Here is a 23232-nt window from a genome sequence, read left to right on the forward strand (position 1 = left end):
AGTGTGTTACTCGGATCAAACGGGAGAAAATGGAGGAAAATTTTTAAAAGTACTTGTTTTAAGAAAAGCAACATTTGGATTCAGAAATAAATGGTACACATGCGCATTAACTTCACTATTCAAATCTGCCTTAAAACAATTTTAACCACAATCCTCCACCCTTTACAGTGAAATAAATCTATATTAAAACTAGTGTGTTGAAAGTGATAGTGTATTGAAAGTATAAATATATGGTTCCTTTTCACGGTGGCTTAGTGGTTAGCACGTTTGCTTCGCACCTCAGGGGTTGGGGATCAAATCCCGCCTCGACCGTGTGTGCAAGGAGTTTGCACGTTCTCTCCCCGTGCTTTGCGGGTTTCCTCCCAGAGACCACAGACGTGTTGTAGGCTGACTAACATTTCCAAAATTGTCCGTAGTGTGTGAACATGAGTGATTGTGCCCTGCGATGAGGTAGAACCCCATTCAGGGTGTCCCCCACATTGTTCCCCGAGTCCCCTTGGAGAGGCTCCAGGCTCCCCCTCGACCCTGTGTGGGACAAGCGGTAGTGAAAATGAACGGTTCCTTGTGACAAGAATACTCTCCAGAAAAAAACTAACAAAAGACAACAAGAGACTCGACACCTCCCTGACCAGGAAGTAGAGACTTCGGTGGTGCGGACGTTGGAGAAAAATCGTCGCATGAGCCTTCCCAAACCTAAAATATTAATTACGAACTAATATACTGACAAAGGTAGTAATAAAAGTACAAATCCTACAGAGAAGCACATCCGGAACTCTGTCCAAAATTCGTGCCACTGAAGTCTCTACTTCCTGGTCAGGGAGCTGTCGATCCAAATATCACTAGCCAATGAGAGTAAATCACTATTAAGCCCCACCCACACACAAGGTTTGTTGAACTTATTTATCTTATAAGATATTTAACATAAAATTTTAACTCTCTTGAAGTTAAGAAGAACAACAACAATCCAGCTTGTCACGTTACCAAGAAAATGGAAAACCCAATTCCTCCATCAATGTAAACGTTCCAATGGCAGAAAAGTTACTGACTGATACTAAGCACTGATTCTTGCATAAGTGTTAAATAAATGTCTCCTTCGCAAGTTCCTTTGAATGAGCCATTATTATAGAAACAAAGTATGAGAACGTGCTCGTTAATATAAAGCTTTGAATGATCTGAATTACAGCTGGGATTACCGTCAGAGCTGCCTGTTATAGAAACTTCAACACCTTCTGACTACTTATAAGACTTGTATTAAAAATCTGAATACAGATTGTGAATACAGATTTCTTTTCTTAAATCCAGCCACAAGAGGCATTTACCTAAAAGTTTAGGAAACGTGTATTTTTGATAGATTTATATCATGTGACTAAAAGCATCATGACATACATATTGTTAGCATTCAAGTCAGATTTACGCAAACTTATTCTAACAGCTCTAATTCATAGCCTTCACTGGTTTTCACAGCTTGATGCTCAGTCTCCACACACACACACACACACACACACACACACACACACACACACACACACACACACACACACACACACACACACACACAGCCCAGAGGAATCAGTCACTGCTCTATGAATACCTCTGCTCTGTGTGCCTAGATCAGAGGTCAAACCCATTAGAGTGCTGCTTTATTGAGAGTACACAGCGTTGAAGCTGTAGAAACATGACCACTCAGCATCAGCGCTGAAAATAACTCAGCCGAATAGACCGACCGAGCCTGATGACCTCTGAGCGTCTGGCCGTCTGGACACACTTCTCTCTACGGCTCGATATCAGGGAGGAGAAGGAGTTTCATTGTTTAAGAGAGGGTTTGGCCCATTCTCGCAGGCTGCACAGGAAGCCGAGGTGAGGGCAGGACACGCTTGCGCCAGTGATGACATCATCACCCCGGCCTGTTAGCGGTTACCGGGAAGAGCGGGATTCCCGCAACAGCGTGGGCAGGGAACACAAAGATGGCCATTGAACGCGTGGAGACACAGACTGAAAGCGAGAGAAAGGATATAAGAGCAAAACACACTCTGTCAGCAGGGGTATTCTGCAGACCGTCAAAGAACATCTCTGACTCCCACAACTGTCCGAATGTGACCAGTAACCCACAGTGGTGGCGACAGCGTGATAGCTGTGCTGAATCTCTAGCTGAGAACAATAAAACAAAGACCTACACAGGTAGAGTGATGCAATATTTACAGTGTGACTCACTCAGAAAGTCCTGTCTGCCTGGAAACATGCTCGTATTTGGAGGAGGACAAAGCAATCTTTCAGCACAGCAATAAGTTTATGTACACACACACACACACACAGCTTTCTCACATTTACCCTCCCAGTAAGGTACTATACATGTCAACGCATGATAAAAAAAAGATCGGTTTTATCGGAGGCAGTTTCTGCTGCTTTTGTTGTCTAAATTGTACACCAGCGCATGTTTAACTATTAATACTAGTCATATTTAAACAGTAATACTAGTTTACTAGTTTAGATTTGTTCTTCTTAGTTCTCCAGTGTAAGCAGTAAGCTCAAAATAACAGTATCAGTAGCCGTCTCTGAACTCAAAATTGAAGTTTTATGGCTTTTAGTATGAATATGTTCACCTTAAAGTGATCTCCAAGCTAGTGCGCTCCAAAACGATGACAAAACTCGCATTTAGAAGATACATGCGTTCAAAATTTACAGCCTCTCTCTCTACCACCAATACGAAGCAACAATTTTGATGGCACCATTCTGCACTTCGGCTTCTCATCAGCTTTTCCGTCCAATCAAATTCTCTGTAGAATCTGAAGTGTCCCGCCCCCAACATGATAAAAATCCGTGGGACTAACTGTCGAGCATGGATTAGCCTGGACTGTCAGGTAAGATAAACGCTATTGGCTACTTAAAAAGAGGGACTCGATATGTCCCGCCCTGACTTCCTGTTTCAGTGGAAATTATGTAGACACATCGAATAACGCGGACTTTAAACCTGAAGTGGGTGACGTCTAAACAACAAGGGGTATTTTTTCTGACTTTTCTTTTTAGAACTACACCACTATGTGCTGGGAAACACTGTTAAAAAACAAACAAAACAAAACAGAGGTTCTAGCACTGTCAGCATGGTGTGTGAATTCTGGTCCCTCAACCTCAGCGAAAATCACTCTAGTTCATAACTGGATTCAACTAGAGATATGCAAGGGTCTGTTTTTTATTTTTATTTTTTTAATTTTTATTTAAAGTCCACTTCTGCAATTCCATTTCGCTAGAATATAAACAACCTAGTAGCCTAATTTAAACCACCGCAGCCTTGACCAGGCAGTTACTAAAGATGAATGAAGGAACTGTGTAAATGCACCACACAGTGCAACACATTCATGGTTTTAGTTTTGTCTTGTAGGTTTCATATCTTCATATCCAAAAATAAAACAGCTCGCGTCCTGTTTGTATCCGTATTTATATTTGTTTAGAACGTATTATCTACTTCATTATTCTGAATCATCATTTATGTATATTGTTTTCCATCTCTAGTCTTCAGTGCTTGGCCTAGTCTGTAACAATAACCACATCTTTTTTTCTATTAAACTAGAAACTAGAAATATACTCCCTTCCCTAGTAACATGTCTGCGGTTGAATCTGTTACGTGTAAGATTGCAGAAGTAAAAGGCTTTCACTTGTAGCCTGCCATTGCTGACGAAAGCTGAATGCACCGCAATGGATCCTGCAACATCTTCCTTTCCTGTTTGGTCCTCAGAGCTTTTGCAATCGAATCCCTGCCTTGTACGTTGCATGGAAATCCACAGACATCCACATCTTCAGAATCATCGGGAGAAATCAATGCGCATGGCTGAATGTTGATCTGCCAGAGCTGTGCCAAGGACAGATGTGCCGTGGGCATAACGCCTCCAGATTCTGCACTACTTGCTACACTTTAGAGGGAACGCCCGGGGTTTTTTTTTTTTTTTTTCGAACCTTGGGACTTCACTCCCACACGGCAGAGCGTTCGATGTGACGACTGACACGTTATAAGAAATGTCTGTGAAAATGGTGGCATCAGTGAGAAATCACCAAGAAAGTGGATTATTATTCGAATTATGTAAGGAATAAGTCTTGACAATGCTGTTGTTTATGCTGTCATGCGGTTATATTTAATATCGGCACGGCTGTGATGCAGACGTAGGCATGAACCCGCAGTTTAAGTGCCGTAAGTAAGCGAGTGCGATATTGCTTTAATCTATCCATCCATCCATATTCCATAGCACTTATCCTACACAGGGTCATGAGGGAGCCTGGAGCCTACCCCAGGGAATTGAGAAAAAAAAGCCAGGGTGCCAACCCACCACAGGACACCATCACACACACTTCAGACAATCTGGACATGCCAATCAGACTACAATGCATGTTTTTGTACTGGAAGAGGAAAGCTCTTCCAGCTCTCCTTTATCATACGACAGCTAGCAACCGGGGAAGGTGACGGCTAACACGTGCTTCCTCTGAGACATGTGAAGCCAGCCAAGCGAATCTTTTCAAACTGCCGCTCATGCTTCATCACAGGGCAGCGTAACACACTCGGAGGAAAGCGCTATCCGCCCTCATCCGCATACATGAGCTCACAGATGCCCCTGATTGGCTAGTGTCACTGTCATTGACACGGGAGAGAAAGAGTATGCCATCCCTCCCACCCTGTAAGCACAGGCAATTTTGCTCTCATGGCCTCCCAGCCATGGATTAAGCAATACTGACATATGTGAGGTACTACTTTAACAGGTTTTTGTCAAGCCTATGATTATATAGTGGAAACTGGAAAGACACACATTACATAATCAGCAGTAGCTTGATAAGTGTCCAATTCACACTGCATCCTATGTGCCTTCTGTCTCGATGAAGCTTTGTGCACAGTTGCTGCTGGAATTATGTAAAGCAACATATATTTGTTTTAGTACTTAGTATTTCATTTTTTTTTTTTTTTTGAGTTATTGGCCAGTAAGGGCATTAAATCAGAACAAATCTAAAAAGCAATTAAATTAAATGAATCCAAGTTGGTTTAATTCCAGTATAGGCAAGTATTCTGCTTCTCTAGTGCCAAATTTAACATTAAACTGAAGGCTTCCACCACAGTGCTGTTGAATTCCCAAACCAGAACTGTGAAGAAGGTGTTGATTCATTTTCTAGAACAGCAGCTCTGACAGTAGTTACAGCTCCAGGTTTACAGTTTAGTTTTCCTCTCCGAAACTATTGGAACGACAGTTTAAATGTGAGGAAATGTTTATTTAACATTTCTGGAAGGAAGTCAGCACTTTGTAACAAGCAGAGGTGGAGTGGTTCGTTGAAGTTTTCCGATAGTCTTCAGTACAGTTGGCTCTGCTTCACCTTCAGCTACATCCCACCACACCATCTTTGATTATTTCCCTATAACAGTACATTGTCATTTTATTCCTTAATTAGCTTAAGAAGTCCATTATGACAGACTCTACAATTGCTCCGAAATGTGCAAAATATACAGGGTCTCGGTTTGACACACATGCAAGTAACTACAGGAAGTACACAGAACTGTAGGGATGCGTTCTATCTAGCTTGACCTCAAGAGTTCACAGCCGTCCTTTGCAGCATAGTGTATACTCGTTTTTCCAAATTCATTCCTCATCAGTTACAGCGATGAGTGTGATAAACCGTATGTCTGAAAACATTCCCATGTTTGTTATTGGGCTGTGTAGATAAAAGCTACAATAATCACACTCGCACTCATAACTCTGGAGAACAGGAAGGAAGAGGAGGCAGGGTTTAAGCATGCGAGTCTAGGTTGGAATGAATCTCTTTATGGGCTTCATTGTTGAGGCCTTGTTTTCGTTTTTCTTTTGGACGGGATGCGAGGTGTCCACTCCACGCAAAAGGAAGAGTAAAAATGCTGCCAGAGTGCTGGAACCCCAGCCACCATTCAGTTTTGCTGACCTTGACTCTCCCACAGGGAGTGCTGCACTTTCTTGACCGTATATTCATGCGTGCCATGATAAAATGCCAGCATGATTGTTATAAGAGAGGGGTCAAGGTGTTAATATCATAAGTGACAAATTCCTTGAAAAAAATAAAACTGTTTCCCTGAATGCTATAGGTGGGGAGGGGGGGATTATTTCCTTCTGTAGACTTGCAATAAAGTCCAAAAAATGCGAGTACGCTATCAAAAATATGTCCTCATTCCAAAACTAGACCAAAATTTAACTTGGGTGATCATTTTAAACTCATGAATAACATTTTTATTGAAAAAATGTAAAAGCTTATGTGAAACGAATATGAATATCCTAGATTCACAGACAATTAATGATTGATATCAGTAACAAACTTTCTGGCCTTTTTTTAGCAGCCTTTTTTTTTTTTTTTTTTTTAACTTGTCAGAGATTTACTAAAAAAATTCTTTTTACTTGGGGAAGTGAAGTCATCTCATGAAAAATGTATTATTCATATCAGAAATAAACTTCACTTTAAATATTGTTTACAGAATAGCATATATAATATAAGATGATCAGCCATAACAGTAAAACCACTGACAGGTGATGTGAATAACATTGATTATCCCATTACAGTGGCACCTGTTAACGGGTGGGATTTATTAGGCAGCAAGTGAACAATCAGTTCTCGAAGTTGATGTGTTGGAAGCAGGAAAAATGGGCAAGCGTAAGAATCTGAGAGACTTTGACAAGGGCAATATTGTGATGGCTGGACGACCGGGTCAGAGCTTCTCCAAAACAGCAGGTCTTGTGGGATGTTCCTGGTATGCAGAGGTTAGTACCTACCAAAAGTGGTCCAAAGAGCGACAAGTTTTATTCCTCTTATACCCAGGCTATTCATCAATAATTATCATTTTGAATTAATTCAAGAATGACACATCATACTTTTAACCACTTATAGTTCCATTTAAAGTAGTGGAACATCAGTGAAACAAGTTAGTTCCCGTCATCACTTATGTTATAGCAGAAATAAACCTGACATGACCAGTCTCTCTCTCTCTCTCTTTTTTTTGCTCTTTCTTGATGTTAATAATACAAAAATAATGCAGCTTGTTATGTTACCGAGAAACAGCAAATTGAAATGTTCTTCAACATCCTATTGAGCAAAACTTACTGACCATTACAAAGTACTGAACCTGGAGACTACTTCAAAAAAAATGTCTCAAAACATCTCATTATAGAAAGCTTTACCATATCAACTATTAGATAATTTTTTATTTGTTTAAAAAAAAAATAAAAAATTTGTGTAATATTATAGAATGTCTTCTTAAAAAAAAAAAAAACCCTCTGAATGAGTTGTTACTGTGGATGGAAATCATAATGTATTATACCATTTAATCAACACTTCTGACCAATCAGATTCAAGAGTTCAACGGTGCTGTGGTATAATGACAAAACGTCATTATTTTTTCTTTTTATTCAATAACTACAGAAATAACATACTATGATCAAAGTTTTGATCCTACTATAACATCTGATGTGTAACTGGTAATTCCAGCAGTCATTTTGACTATTGAGCTGGCATGGATGTTCGCTCACATACACATCTGCCCTCTTCAGTATGAAGGGTGAACATTAGCGTCAGTCTTGTCACGGTCTACAAAAAGTGCTTTGTTGCTGCAAGAGAGCCTGTCAAAATATCTCACGAAATCTGCTCTTCAGTGGACATCGGGCCAGCCGCTGCTTATTTATTCTGCTGACTTATTATAGACATAAAGATGCTGCCTCCACTCTCCAGGCTGTCTGGGTTTAAACATGAGGGAAATTTGGGTATTTCCCAGAGCACTCTCAGACTACAGGTGCTTACACAGGGAATACCAGGCAAACCACTTACACCATTTATAACATGGATTGCTGAAGAAATGAATGAGGGTTAAGCCTGCAGGGTCGAGCGGAGCGGCTCTGAAAAAACAAGACCAAGCCTAGGGCGCAAAAATGCTGGGGAAATCCCACGGAGCTCATTTAAGGTACAGAATACGCAAATACGACCATAGAAAATTAAAAACTGTACGTGTAATGCTCAGAAATGTCTAATTCCCTACATAATACTTTTCTGTCACGTTAAATTCCAAGCCACTGTGTATCAGGAGAACAAGGACACACTGGTAGCAAAAAAAACAAAAAAAACAACACTATTAATCTGTCTGCTGCAACATGTGGAATTATAAGGATTTGAACACAGGCTTGAACAAGCTTCAACACGATGTTGTTTTCTTCTGGTTGCTCTGAGAAACTTTCTAGAAGATTCTCTGTGGGTTTTCCTGGCAGTGTCCCCGGTCAACATGAAGGCCATGGGATGGATGGGTGGACAATGCCAAAGAACAAGCTCTTCTGGCTCTCCATTGTCGGGCCTCCGTCCAGAACCAAGAGACTCGTAAAAAAAAAAAAAAAACACGAGTGGGCACAGACTGCCCTGGAGTGCTTAGCCCATTCCCGTACACTAATAAGAAACCCCACAGTGGAGGCAGATGGGAAATCATGAACACTAGGAGGGAAGGGGGGGTGGGGGGATAGGGGGTGATGCCAAACACCACTGGCTTAAGATCTGTAGAGGTGATATAATATCCTTTCATTGTAAGCCTGAATGGGTCACTAACATTGTTTTGGCTTAGTATTTGCTTTTTCCACACTATTATAAACAGCCAAATTAAGTGACAAGTACCGAATACAAATCAGTACTACTAAAATAAAATACAGCTTTTTAGAGTGTTGGTATTACAGAACTGAAATATTACTTTCCAAAACTTTTGTGCAGTGTTTCTAGTTTAAACTTTGGCACATGGTCATGACAGACAGAGCATGGATCATTAATATAAACCTAACCCAGAAATCAAACAGTATTAGATATGCGTGGTGTCTAGACTACAAATCCAGTTTGCTAAAAAGCCAGGGGAAAGACGCACGGCCAATGCTTTCATCTCTCCTCTCATTTTCCCATGGCTATAAAGTCACATTTCCACACACAGACATAACCACTGCCTCAGCTAACTTCCCACAATAAGCTGCTCTTTGTTTAGTAGCTCTAAAACCACCAATTAAAATCCGAAGTTCTTGCACTGCATCATCACAGCGGTGTCACTGCATTACAGCCGTGGATAATTAAAGTAAAATGACTCATTTGAGGGAACGGGGGAGATGGAAGGCATTCCCTGTAGTGTTCATTTAAAGCAAAGCTCCACCTCTACAAACACATTCTCTCTCTCGCGCTCAAAAAAAAAAAAAAGACAAACGCAGCCTTGGCTTCACACCTGAGGTCAGACGATTCTCCAAATCTCCTGCTCACATACAGAAATATTAGTTTTGTACACGTAATCTTAATGTCACCTCAGAAACTGAGACGACCACGTATGTAAAATGAACGAACCAACCGACCAACCAACGTTTGGTACATGAGCAAGGACATCACTGAGAAATTAAAAAAAAAAAAAAAAAAAAGCCTGCTAATTGGCACTCGGCGATTGTGCAACATGCTACGCGATCAGAAAATTACACCCACCCTTAATATTCACAAAGAGCAGGCTTTTACAACAAAGGGGTAATGTAATATAACCACAGGTAGAAATAACTTCGCTTTATTCATGTAGCGAATAGCTTTCTAATTCAAATCAAATCCATACACATGGATCAGGCTAGTAAGACAAAGAATAATGAAGTCCTAATTTGGATAAAGAAAAAAAACAACAACCATAATGCACAGCTTGCTAAACGTTCATATGCACAGACCTTTATTTTTTAATCAAACACAGCTGTAGCATGTTTACAAACAAATAGCAAAGAGTACACTGGTACATTTCAGAGAGATCTCTAGTGCGGTTTTGTTTAAAAGGACAAATTCGGATAACTAAAATAAAAGAATTTACACCATTTTTTCTTTTTTCCTTCAAAATCTGCTGTATGGAACCAGAGGTGCCATTACAAATATTGAACTCATTGGGCACAAATTGGAGCTCTTAGCTCCAGCGGAAAACCAACTAAGTAAACATTCAACACTACATGGCTTGAGTGAGTGATTCAGTACATTTGGAATATGAGGAGAAAATTGTGCAAATATGAGCTATGCGTTTTTAAATGCCCTTGCAGAAAAAACAACAACACAACAACACCATGCCAGCTGCAAGGTTTCTCACTTTAAAGCTTTAAATATACACGGAGCAGCAGTGAGAAACTGGACTGAATCTTTAAACATTTATATTTATTTATTTGGCCGCTTATACAAGTAAGGCAGAACAGAAAAAAAACTTGTACCCAATGAGTAGACAAAAACAAACCGAGCCCGAGTCATAGGCTTACAAAATGTTACAAAGTCAAGAGTCTTACTAGAAGATGATTAAGATGATACAGTCTTACATGACGGAGAGGGTCTACTTATTATAACGTAATGCACTCTAGAGATAAAAACTCTTGAATACAGTGGATTCATAAGCAGCTGGGCCAAATGCAGTCTTTTTTATTATCCTCTGCTTGCTTATCAGTGATATAAACGAAACAAAGAAGCTCTGTTATGTTGGTGTGGTGAGTTCAGGCCTGTGGTCACTACAGAGCATTACGCATGACAGCATGTGCTGAAAATGGAGGATGATATATCGATGGTGACTTCTTTTGCTCGACCATGGTACATGCGGTTAAGCCCTGACAATAATTTCTATTCGGTCCCTAATTTTTAATTTCGGAGGCTAGAACAATGGTGGGTGGTGTTCACTTGTGAGCTGCCTTTATTGAGAACACAGAGAGTACACCGATGAAAATGAAGAAAAGACTCCCGAGCGGGGCAACAGGAAAGCGGTCACTCCAGCGTGATGAGATGGCGAGTTTGAGTCTCGATCATGATGCCACGGGGTCCAAGAGAGAGTCTCTGAGTCCATGCTCTCTAGATTTCCTCTCCCTTGTCAATCACTGCAACACTAGCCATTTGTGGGCATCTTGCGAGCTCGTGTATGCGGAAGAGGGCGGATAGCGCTTTCTCTTAAATGGTAAATGCCGCACTTATATAGCGCTTTTATCCAAAGCGCTTTACACTGTCTCTCATTCAGCCATTCACACACCAATGGTAGCAGAGCTGCCATGCAAGGCGCTAACTTGCCATCGGAAGCAACTTGGGGTTCAGTGTCTTGCCCAAGGACACTTCGGTATGAGGAGTCACGTGGGCCGGGAATCGAACCGCCATCCCTACGATTAGTGGACAACCCGCTCTACCACCTGAGTCACAGCCGCCCAGGTGGTAGAACGGGTTACTGTGTTACGGTGCCCTGTGATGCAGCGGCAGTTTGAAAAAGATGCCGGTGCCTTGGACGAAGCATGTGAGAAACTAGAGGACAGTGATAAAAAAAAAAAATAAACAAACAAGCGCTTTTAAGACCCATGCCATAGAAGAACCTTGTTTGGTTTCCTATAAAACAAATCAGAATTCAATAGACAGCCTACCAAGCAAGCAAAAGTTACCCAGTCCAATGTATTGGTTGCCTGGGAACCTAACTGACCAGTCTAAAAAGTGGTAGCTAACATAATGCAACAACAAATAGCAAGCAAGTTAGCTAGTTAATTGTATTGATGCACTTTATTTTGTCCTTGTATTGCAACCATCCATTTTCCATAATGCTTATCCTAGACAGGGTTGTGGGTAGCCTGGAGCCTATTCCAGGGAACGTGGGACATAAGATGGGGGACACCCTGGACGGGGTGCCAACTCATTGCAGGGCACAACCACACACACATTCACACACTACGGACAACTTGGAAATGCCGATCAGCTTACAATGCATGTGCTTGCTCTGGGAGAGGAAAATGGGGTACCAGGAGGAAATCCCTCGAAGCACGAGGAGAACTTGCAAACTCAGGGTGGAGGCGGGATTCAAACCCAGTAGTGGGATTCGAATCCCTGATCCCGTAGGTGCGAGGCAAAAACATTCCCCATCGCATTGCACCTAAAATATATTATCTGAGTCTGCCAAGCATTTTTCTTTTCTACCTATATTTAACTGCGTGTGGTAAACAGGATAGTTATATGACAGCTTTGCGCTGCACTTTATTTAGCTCGGTTTGGTCAGTGTTACCTGTGCGTTCCTGATTTGGAAAATGTGTTTCTGCTGATGTGTGTAGTGCAGCAGGAGGTGGGATTTTGAATGGGAAGATTGTGTTAGTCACAGCATTCAACGTTTAAACATAGCTACATATCAGATGAGAGCTTTCGTTTTGAAGACAGTAAAGGAGTTGTGCTTTATTTCTACCTACAGTCGTGTGAAAAAATATGTACACCCCATGGAAATCACTTTTTCAATTTTTTGACATATTTGGACATGCAAACATTTGATCCTGCTTGAAATAGTGCCTATTAATAAAGTTGCTACAATCAAATGACACATAAAATTGACATTTTGTAGTCATTTTCACAATTCAAATTAACAAAAAAACCAAACAGATCAGTCACATGGAAAAAGTAAATACACCCCTACATTTATCACACCTTCAAATCCAAACATTAGAATCAGGTGTTCAAGATTGGGTGCCAGTGATCAGAACCTGCTTAGAGAGGGAAGGTGGAACCTGTCTTATTCATACCCCTCACATATCTAGTGTCTGGTGTTCCCTTTGCTATTGATGTGTGTGGTGTCATCATGCCAAGATCTAAAGAGGTCTAGAAGGCCTTCCGAAAAAAGGTTGTAGAATAATGTGCTCTGGACAGACGAATCAAAGATAGAGTTGTTTGGCTACAGTATCAACAGACATGTTTGGCGCTCACCAAAGACAGATTTTCAGGAGAATCACCTCATACCAGCTGTGAAGCAAGGTGGTGGGAATGTTATGGTTTGAGGTTGCTTCGTTGCCACGGGGACTGGACAGCTCACATCCATTGATTCAACTATGAATCCAGCATCATCTCAAAGAGTGCTTGAAGATAATGTGAGACCATCTGTCCGAAAGTTTAAGTTGAACCGAAACTGGACCCTTCAACAGGATAATGATCCTAAGCACACTAGCAAATTCACCAAGGAATGGCTCAAAAAGAAGAAATGGAGGGTTATGGAATGGCCTAGTCAAAGCCCGGATTTGAATCCCATTGAAATGTTGTGGGTGGATTGGAAACGGGCAGTACACGCAAGAAAACCCTGAAACATCTTGCAACTGAAAGTATATCGTATGGACGAGTGGTCAAAAATTCCAGCAAGCCGATGTCAGAGACTGGTGGACAATTATGCTAAACTACTAGAAGATAAAGCGGCAATACTAACTTCTGAGGTCGAGGGTGTACTTACTTTATCCACAGAAGAATATCACATCTATTGATATTTTTGTTGAATAAATTATTGAAAGTATATGATGAAATTATAATAAATGATTCATTTTCCTTGTGGTTTTGTTCAAGTATAACACCTTCATTGATAGGCACTGTTTCAAAGATGATCAAATGTTTGCTTGTCCAAATATGTCAAAAAAAAAAAAAGCACCATAATTTCTTCTTTTTTCATGACTGCATATGTCTGATGGGCAATTATGAATAGAAAACCAATAGCATGGACATAAAATCTGCACTGCCTGGGCTAGTAATTTGTTCACCACTGGGCCATTCTCCACCACATAGATCATAGGTCCAAATAATGGTGGGAAAATGTTTTCATTCTTAGTGACACCAACAGAAATGTAAAATCCACCAATCAAAAAGTGTCTCGGGAACCCAAAAAAATCTATAGCTTCTCTTTGAAGAAGCTTTTCTGGAACCTTTATTTTAAAGGTCTGGATTTATTGTAACTGACACAATTACAGCATAATATAATTGTACAATTTACTTCGAGTATAAAAATGCAAGTAATATAAATAACTGAAATGTTATTACTTAGGAGCTGGTCAAATTTAATAAGCTCCTATTGGAACATGTGTCTCATAGTTACAAAGATGACAATTTGGAGACGCAGCCCTCTCTTTCAAATATTCCTCAAGTGCTCAGGATAAGTTCCCATCCTTCAGAAACAGATTTCATGTTGGAAACAGACCTTATTAATCCCAGATGTTTTCACCCATAAACACGAGGGTGTCAGCTCCGTTGTTGTTGGGCGTTTTTTTTTTTTGTTCCACATCTCGAGCCAAGGAAACAACATGGAGCTTAGCAGCTAATAATATCCAGGTCAGACTGTAAGCAGGACAAACATTTTATCGAGACGTCAGGAATTTCACAAAGGGATCTGAAAAGAGCCTGATGTTTACTGCCAGGTGAAAAACAAGTCTAGGGCTTGCAAAAGAGCCTGGGACATTGAATCTGGATTTAAACATGTTCACTGGCAACCTCGATACAATCTGCAAAACAAAGAAAGTGCTGTTTGGCGTCTGTGCGCCGCGACGGATAAACCGTCAAGACGTTCTTGTGATCGCGTTGCCGCACGGATGAAATGTTTTAGAATAAACAGGAGCAGAAACATCTGGATATCTCAATTGTTAACAAAAAGAGGACAGTGCTTTGTAGCAACGTCGTGAACATGAAACACTCAGAGCTGGATACTGAACACGATGATTACTTACAGTTCTATTTAGATATTGCTTTTCTAGACACTCAAAGCACTTTACATAGTATTGTGGGGGGGTCCTCCTAAACCACCACTAGTATGTAGCATCCACCTGGATGATGTGACGGCAGTCACAGTGCGCCAGAACGCCCACCACACACCAGTGATTAGTGGAGAGGAGAGAGTGATGTGGCCAATTCAGAGATGGGGATTGTTAAGGGCCAATGAGGGAATTATACCCCTACTCTTCTACGATAAGTGTCCTGGGATTTTTAATGACCACAGAGAGTCAGGACCTCGGTTTAGCGTCTCATCCAAAAGACGGTGCTGTTTTTACAGTATAGTGTCCCCGTCACTATACAGGGGCCTTAGGCCCCACACAGACCACAGGGTGAGCGCCCCCTGCTGACCCAACTAATACCACTTCCATCAGCAAACTTAGGTTTCCCCAGGAGATCTCCCATTCAGGTACTGGCCAGGCTCAACCCTGCTTAGCTTCAGTGGGAAACTAGGTGAGAACTGCAGGGAGATATAGAGAGCAAGAACTTAAAGATTAGAAAGTAAGGTGTATCTCTCCCAAACAAATGCATCCAACATAGCAAGACCAGGTAAACACAGTCCTGGATGTGCTTCCCCGTCTTGTTTCCAGCTGGAGTTATGAGACAGCGAGCAACAGTCATCGTCTCCGAAATGCTTACACAAGCTGGGATTTTTTTTTTTTTTTTTTTTTTAAATATCACAAAAAATAGTTCAGTAAACATTTGCATTCACTTAGTGTCTAGGTCAGACAGCCGGTCTCACAGCTGACAGCCACATAATTCGCAGATGTTCACAGAAATCTTCTCCGAACATATGAGTTCCTAAATGAACACACGCATTCGGTAGGAATAGAAATATCTCATGAGAGTTAATTGTTTGTCTCTGCACAATACATCCAACAGGGGGAAAAAAAAAAAACTTGACTGCAGTCCATACGTGCTAAATTTAGAGCATGACACCCGTTACTTCCCATCAAAACTCTAAAGTGTCAACAGTGGAAAAGTCGCGTGTCTTTTTCCATTTTAAGAGATCACTGAAAGCCTGAATATATTTTTTTGTTCTGTTTTTGGCTCCAAAGCAAAAAAAAAAAAAATAATGTAGCAGGTCTGTGAAACTTCCCAACAGGCCGTGCGTCTCACTGGAAGGCTCCTCTGATGGTCTGTCTCTCAGACGTTTGTCAGTTTACCCACAAATCTGTCTGCTTGCAAATCCATGTTTATTACACACAACTGCAAAACGTGCAGTTTTGTGGACAGCGAGGAAACTCGGCAGCTTCGAGAGTATGTCATTGAAGTAGGATAGTATAATGTTTAATCATCTGGAACAGAAGGAGAATAAAACAGCTCACTTGATCTCTATGGAGTTCTTTCCAGAAGCAGAGGTCACATTATATAATTCTCTAACACACATGCAAAAAAACAACAACAACAACAACAACAACAACAACCAAAAACACAGCAGCACGCTGAACCAAACATGACTTTTGACACATATCAGCACAAGCCATCTGATTTAACAAGCCATTTAAAAAGGAAGTCAAAACAACTAAAGTCTTTGTTGCTTTGCTGCTTCAAAGGCACTAAACTGCACCGGCAATAGTGATCTTAAATCTTGCGCTGCTTCTGTGGATGTTATGCTTACCTTAAAAAAAAAACCCCAAGCATACTCTGCACTTTAAAAACAACACATATTTGAAAAAGTTCTTTTGGAAATGCTGATTCAGCCTCAGATGTTCCACATGATACCTCATAGTGTTTGATAATTTTGTACACTTTTCTGGCCAGAAGCTTCAGAATCTTGAATGTCGCAATCTCGCTGGCTGTTCTCACTTTCACTGGTTAAATTCCAAAAAACAAAAAAAACAAATAACTTTTGAACACAGAGTTCTTCTGAGTAAGATCTATTCACTGGATTACAAAAAAAAAAAAAAAAAACAACATGTCATGACATCTTTAAAATGTATTAAAGAGTTTTGTTTCAGGCAGGGGCAAGTAAATGTGATTGGTCCTTGGAAATGTTTAGTAATAAAACATACCAGACTCTAGTGAAAGATAGAAGTATGGCTTCTGAGACTATTGTACAGGTCAATGTTTGAAAGTTGTCAACTCTTCAATTAAAAAAAGAACATCAGAATACTCGATGTAGTTATCTATTAAATGAACTCTTTTTGAACTGCTGATTCAGACTCAGATGATCCATCTGATATCCGAGAGAGCTTGTTTGTTCACTTTTCTGGCCATAAGCTTCGGAATCTTGATAGCAATCTAACTGCAAGTAAATGTGGTTGGTTCTTGGCCATGTTTAGTAATAAACCATACCAGAGTATTGGTCAATAAGCAATAAAGGTCAATTTTCGAATGTTGTCAACAATTCAGTAAAAAACGGCATACTATATGTAATTCCAAAACAACCCATATTTTAAACAACACATAGTTTAAAAACTGCTGATTCAGCCACAAATGCTCCACCTGGACCACTGATTGGAAAGTCACATGGAGTTCGAATCCCAGCAATGCCAAGCTGCCTCTGCTGGGCCCCTGAGCAAGGCCCTTAACCCTCAACTGTTAGTAATCTGCCAAATGCCATAAAGTAAATGTTTGATACTTTTTCTTCACTTTTCTGGCCACAAGCTTCAGAATCTTGATGGTTTCAGTCTCACTGGCTGTTCTCACTTCCAGCGATTTCCGTTACAAAAAAACACAACAACAAAACTTTAACACAGTGACACTGTGATGACGTTTACATGAACAGCAGTAATCTAATTATTGACCCTACTCTGAGTAAGATAATATTGTGATTAAGGTGTTTACATGAGTCGCTTTTAGAATACTCCTGTCATGTTCCCGTTTTACATGTTTTAGAACTTAATTATATTAACTGCACACGTCATTACGTCACCGCGCCACGCCGTCTGACGTCCCTCCAGAATTTCACGTATCAACATACAGTTCGTCTTCGTTATGGGACCGTACAGTTTTGGGTGCTTTTATTTCATTTTTTTTACGAATGCTTTAAGTGCAGTTAATTATTTGTCATGCTGTACGTGCTAATAGACAACTGCTTGAAGCCGTGGGGTGTGTCTCAAACCGCGTACTTATCGTCTATATAGTAGCTGAGATACATGTATTTTTCCCAGCTACAGGCCTATAGTAGGAAAGTTTGCAGTTTGAGACGCAGCTGAACTCTCTTGTTCGTCGTAAAACGTAAAACTGCCGTGTGTGATTGTGTCCTGTCGCAAAATGCGGTGAAAACTCCCACACGACGTTCATAATGTGATTAAGGTGTTTACATGTCTGTAATACACGTCCATAATGCGACTAAAACAGGAGTACTCCACCTGTCTTAATTCGATTAGAGCTTAATTCAAGTATGACCTTAATTAGATTAAGGTAAGTAAAAATTGCTGTTCACATGCTAGTTTCTTAATCAAAGTATGGTCTTAATCGGGTTAAGAGTGGATTATTGTCCATGTAAACGCAGCTAATGAGTTCTTCCATGCAAGATCTATTCACTGGATTTAAAAAAAAACCCATGTTATGACATTTTTAAAATTTATTTAAAGGTTTTCTTTAAAGCAGGGTCATGTAAATGTGGTTGGTTCTTGGCCATGTTTAGTAAAAGACTTCAGTGAAAGGTAGAAGCATAGCTTCAAAGATGATTTTTAAGGTAAATTTTCGAACACTTTAATAAAATAAAAAGAAGAAAAATACACAATTCTGGGCTCTGTGGACTGAAACAACCATTACTGAAACACGGACAAGTGCATTTTTGGACTTAATCAATTTTTTATTTATTTATTTATTTGTTGTTATTGACATTTTCAGACTACTTTTCAGGTCGGGCAAATAAAATTCTCTTTCACTTGCCCGACCTGAAAAGTAGCCTGAAAATGTCAACAACAACAAATAAATAATAAATAAATAAATAAATAACTGCCTTTATTTGTGATAAAGCCTTTGTGATACAGTCAGTTATAACCAAGTTCTCGTTCTTCTGATGCTGAAAATAATATAGAGTGTGTAGGCTGCCGCATACGACGGAAACCAGGAAAGTACAGGTTTAAACAAACAGTTGCTTAGAAACAAGCTTGACCAATGAGAGGTCGAGTTGACTTTACCTCGGGCAACAGCAGTGAAGTGCGGCTTTTTCACTTTCTTAAAAGAAATGTGTCTCAAGTCTCCACAACACGGTCAAGTGCCTGGTAAAGCATCAAACTCAAAAAAAAAAGAAAAAAAAAGGACCACAGAATCAAACACAGGTTATGAAAATAAATGGGAGAGGAATTTCCACAGAACCAGGAAGTCAGGGCGGGACATATCGAGTGGCTCCTGGCCTTTTTAAGTAGCCAATAGCATTTAGCCTACCTCACAGCCTGGGCTAGTACTTGAAAGTTAGTACCATGGATTATTATAACGTTGGGGGCGGGACACTTCAGATTCTAGAGAGCATTTGATTGGACAGAAAATCTGATGAGAAGCTGAAGTGCAGAATGATGCCATCAAAATTGTCGATGCGTATTGGTGGTAGAGAGAGAGGCTGTAAATTTTAACGCATGTATCTTCTAAATGCGAGTTTTGTCATCGTTTTGGAGTGCACTAGCTTAGAGATAACCTTAAGGCAAACATATTCATACTAAAAGCCACAAAACTTCAATTTTTATTTTAATTTTGATAATAATTACTATTATAAAATAAGAATTCACACCTTTTAATGAGTGGCTATTTGGCAATGTACATTCCAGGTGAAAGTGAGAAATTTCCTTTGCCTTTCCAGGATTTACTTCCTGTAAATGCTGTTTAATAGCACCAGTTACACATCGTTCCATCTCTTAAATCAGGACGCTGATGAGTGTGTATGAGAAAGCTTGTAGACTTTTCAATTGAGACAGACATACCGGCAGCTCAGAAGGCTCTGGCAGGAACTCGGCATCCTCTCCAAAAATAAAGTCAGGAGGCAGCTCGGGGTCTCTGGCATTAAAGATGATGTCCCCTGGAAAAAAAAAATAAATAAAAAAAATTCGCAAAAATGCCATCCATCAGAAAATGATCCAACTAATGTAACCATGAAGCCTTAGCACAAACACTGCAAAACTTTAACAAGACTCTATAAAACTATATAATAAGATATTAGATTAATACGATCAAATCATAAAAACACTACCTACTCTCTACACCACAGTGCTGTTGAATTCTCAATCCTGATTGGTCAGATGGTCATTTTCTGTAACTGGAACTATGACAAGCTGTAATTCAAATCTTGGGTTTATATTAATACACTCGTTCTATTATATTACTGTTTCTAAGGTAACAAGTCATTAACAGGAACTTGTGTAGTGGAAGGACATAACCTAAGACTAATAATAATAATCATAAAAATGATGACGTTTTCTGTAAGGAGACATTTTATTAAACATTTCCGGAGGGATTCTCCAGTGTGAGTGTTCTTCCATGGGTCTGTCCATGAGTCTTCAGGACGGATGACTATTTACAGCTGCTATAACGTAAGTGATAACAGGAAATAACTTGTTCCATAGCATTAATGCAACTATAAACTGACAAAAAGTACAATGTGTCGTTCTTATAACAATTTCTGTTTTTTAAGTTCAATTTCTGGCAAATCGCTGTTATATGAGAGTAATAAAAGACTTTGTGACATGATGTTATTGGAAAATTCTAACTGTGGGCTGGGGACGTCACACCAGCCTATTGTTGATTGTTTTCCTAGAACAGCACGGTCCATTGTGTTTTATTCCTTACTGAAATCATGTGACACAGACACATGGAGTCCTACAGTAGTTCATCGGTATGAAGTGTGAACGTGGGAGGGTAATTATAGACCACAAATGACACATGAATATAGGTGCCACCATGGATTCACACATTCCTTTTACACTTGGGCATGTTAAGCCATGCTTATACCGTTTCACACTTACAGTTTACAGTTACACCTAGATTAAAGACTGCAAAGATTAAACAGCACGAGAGTGATTATCGTTGGGTGGTGCAAACAAAGCCGGAAAATTGATAAAATCGTCAAATGTACGTACGTCAGCGTCACACAATAGATGTTATGGCTTCAGTCATTTTCATATTGATTTATTACATCCGTCCATCTATCCATCCCACACTGGGTCGCGGGGAGCTTGGAGTCTATCCCGGGGAACTTGGGGTACAAGGTGGGGGACACCCATCGCAAGGCACTCACTAATGCTCTTGTGATTGAATAGACAAATCCCAACAGCCATGCGCCAAACTCTAATGGCAGCAAAGGGGGAATTTACTTTGAAAAAGGATGTTCAATGAGCCTATATGAGTCTGATGGTCAGGTGTCCACAAAATTTTATCCAAATAGTGTATATTTCTATGATATAACTCCACATAACCTGTGTCATTTCTTTCCTAATACCTGGTTATGCTTCTCCTTGTCTTAATAACAGCGCCAATCATATCAGGTAAGGACGTCACCAGTGTCTTAAGGGCTACGCTTTAGCATTTCAGAATTTCACCTGCTTTCTCAAATAACTCTACAAGATTTACTAAGAGATTGCAGTTTTGAAAGCCAGTCAGTGTCCCAGTATTCCATCAAACTCATCAAAGAAGTAACATAGCCTTGGTTCTAAACAGCTAACAGTTGTCATACTTGTATACAGGAGCGTCAATGTTAGGTTCTGCTTGGATATGAAGCACAGAATAACAAAAATCTAATTTTATGCTTAGTTAGATTTGTCCAGGCTACTTATATTGTGCAATAAAGTGGAATTTTTTTACATGGAGACTTGAGATTCTTTTACCATGTTCTGGTGAGTCAGGACTGAAAACCACAGCATCGGTTCATAGATGGCTGCCATGCTTATATCCACCTTTAATCACTCTACAATTAAAAAAATTCCAACATGCCCCAATGAAAGAGCTCTTACAAGCTGTGGCTCTATTTTTCTACTTGTACAAATATGTGGTGTTTCTCTTTTTTTTTTTTTTTTTTTTTAAATACACACCACAGACAAGAAACTGTGAGCAAATCAAACACAAGGCAGTACTTTTCCACAGATGGAGTTGGGGGGAAAAACAAGATGATTTTCATCATAAATCGGTCACATTGGTTAGAGGAAATACCTGTAATATATTCTTCCCAGATGTCTATGATGATATTGCCTCGTCATTAAGCCATCAGTGTTAGAGGACCATGAAACACCCCTGGAGCTAAAGCTTTTGGGCAGTAAATCAAAAGAGGTGCTTGAGGGGCAGAACACTGTGTGTTCAGTGCCACACTTTTGCATGCAAACAGCAGGCTGCTCACTTTTAATTGCCCAACTTCAGAGCAAAAACTATTCACATTTCCTCCTTAAACTTTCAACAAAAAAAACTCTTCCACTATTCCACTATTATAGGTCATCTGAGGTCAACTAGATGTAAGGTAATTATGAGAAGAAAAAAAAAGAGTTTAACGATAATGCGGCACATTTAAAGGAAAATCCACCTTGAACGACTTGTATACTAATATTTATATTTATCATGTGATCTTCACTCAAGTCCAAGATTTATTTTGGGATGAAATTCTGAGTTTTTTTGTTTTTTGGCCTAATTTGATTTGGTTACCCACAATGCCGTTCAACTGCCTGCTGATAGTGTAACAAGTGGGACTTGCTTCCCTTGCTTTAGCTCTACTTAAAAAGCGTGATGCAGCAGGGCTTTAATCTTTTAGTGCTTTAGTCTGTCCAGGTCTCTTACCTCCTCATCTGTACACTCTGCTGAAACAGATCAGCTTCCAAAGCTTCCACTTTCATGCTAATCCTGCCATCAACTGAGTCCAACGTTCACGGTCTCCACCACTCCTACGTTGGAATTCTCGTTAACATGATGTAGCTGGAAAACGCCGATTGAGAAAAGAAGCTCTTGCTCTTTTTGTTTTTAGGAGCTAACAGAGAAACCTTTTGAATTTATATGCCATTGTACCTGCAGGAGGAAACCCCTGAAGCACGGGGAGAACATGCAAACTCTGCGTACACAGAGTGGAGGTGCGATTCGAACCCCCAACCCCAGAGATGCGAGGCAAATGTTCTAACCACTAAGCCATATAAAATAACACACAATCCAGGACATTTACTCGTTTGGGTAACATTTATAAATAAATAAATAAATAAATTTTACAAACTTTACAATTGATGCAGGATACAACTGAGCTGAAGGTTAAGCGTCTGGCTCAAGGACCCAACCATGGTGGTTTGGTGGTGCGAGGATTTGAACCCCAAATCTTCTACTATGCATAACAAAGCATTAACCATTCAGCCACCACAGTTGGACAACAGGCTTGCATTGATTCAATGCAATCTTTTAGTGCGAGTTCATTCATGGTAGAAGTGGTTGAACCATTGCAAGCTAATTGAGCTAATTGTGGTGGTTTAGTGGTTTAGGCTTTAAGTTACTGATGAGAAGATCATAGGTTCAAACTGCCATGGTTTGGACCTTAACCTTGTATCAGTTGTGTCCAGATGTAAGTCTCAGTCTTTTAAAAGCATAAGCATGCTGGACACAAATGTCCGGACAAGTCATGAACCCAAGAAAGGCTTGGGCTTATGAAACACTCTCGAGTCATCTAGGAGTTGTTGACCACTAGTTGTTGTGAAATACAAAGCAGGAAACCATTCCCAAACTGACTTTTGTTATTTACTGGCAACACGAAAAGACGTCCAAGACCATATAGATAATTACATGATTATAAATGCT

The 23232-nt window shown here is 40.0% G+C and overlaps 1 protein-coding gene across 3 annotated transcripts in view; it reads right to left on the bottom strand.

Moving 5' to 3' along the window:
* The window catches only part of babam2 (BRISC and BRCA1 A complex member 2), a 90373-nt gene that overhangs the window by 61401 nt on the left and 5740 nt on the right, over nucleotides 1-23232 (bottom strand). For all 3 annotated transcript variants that reach the window (XM_017476532.2, XM_017476533.3, XM_053682449.1), the window contains exon 4: nucleotides 19404-19498. In XM_017476532.2, coding sequence (XP_017332021.1) covers nucleotides 19404-19498 — 95 coding nt within the window. The remainder of the gene's footprint in view (nucleotides 1-19403; nucleotides 19499-23232) is intronic.

Source organism: Ictalurus punctatus, chromosome 9 (genome assembly GCF_001660625.3).
Source record: "Ictalurus punctatus breed USDA103 chromosome 9, Coco_2.0, whole genome shotgun sequence".
Lineage (NCBI taxonomy): Eukaryota > Metazoa > Chordata > Actinopteri > Siluriformes > Ictaluridae > Ictalurus > Ictalurus punctatus.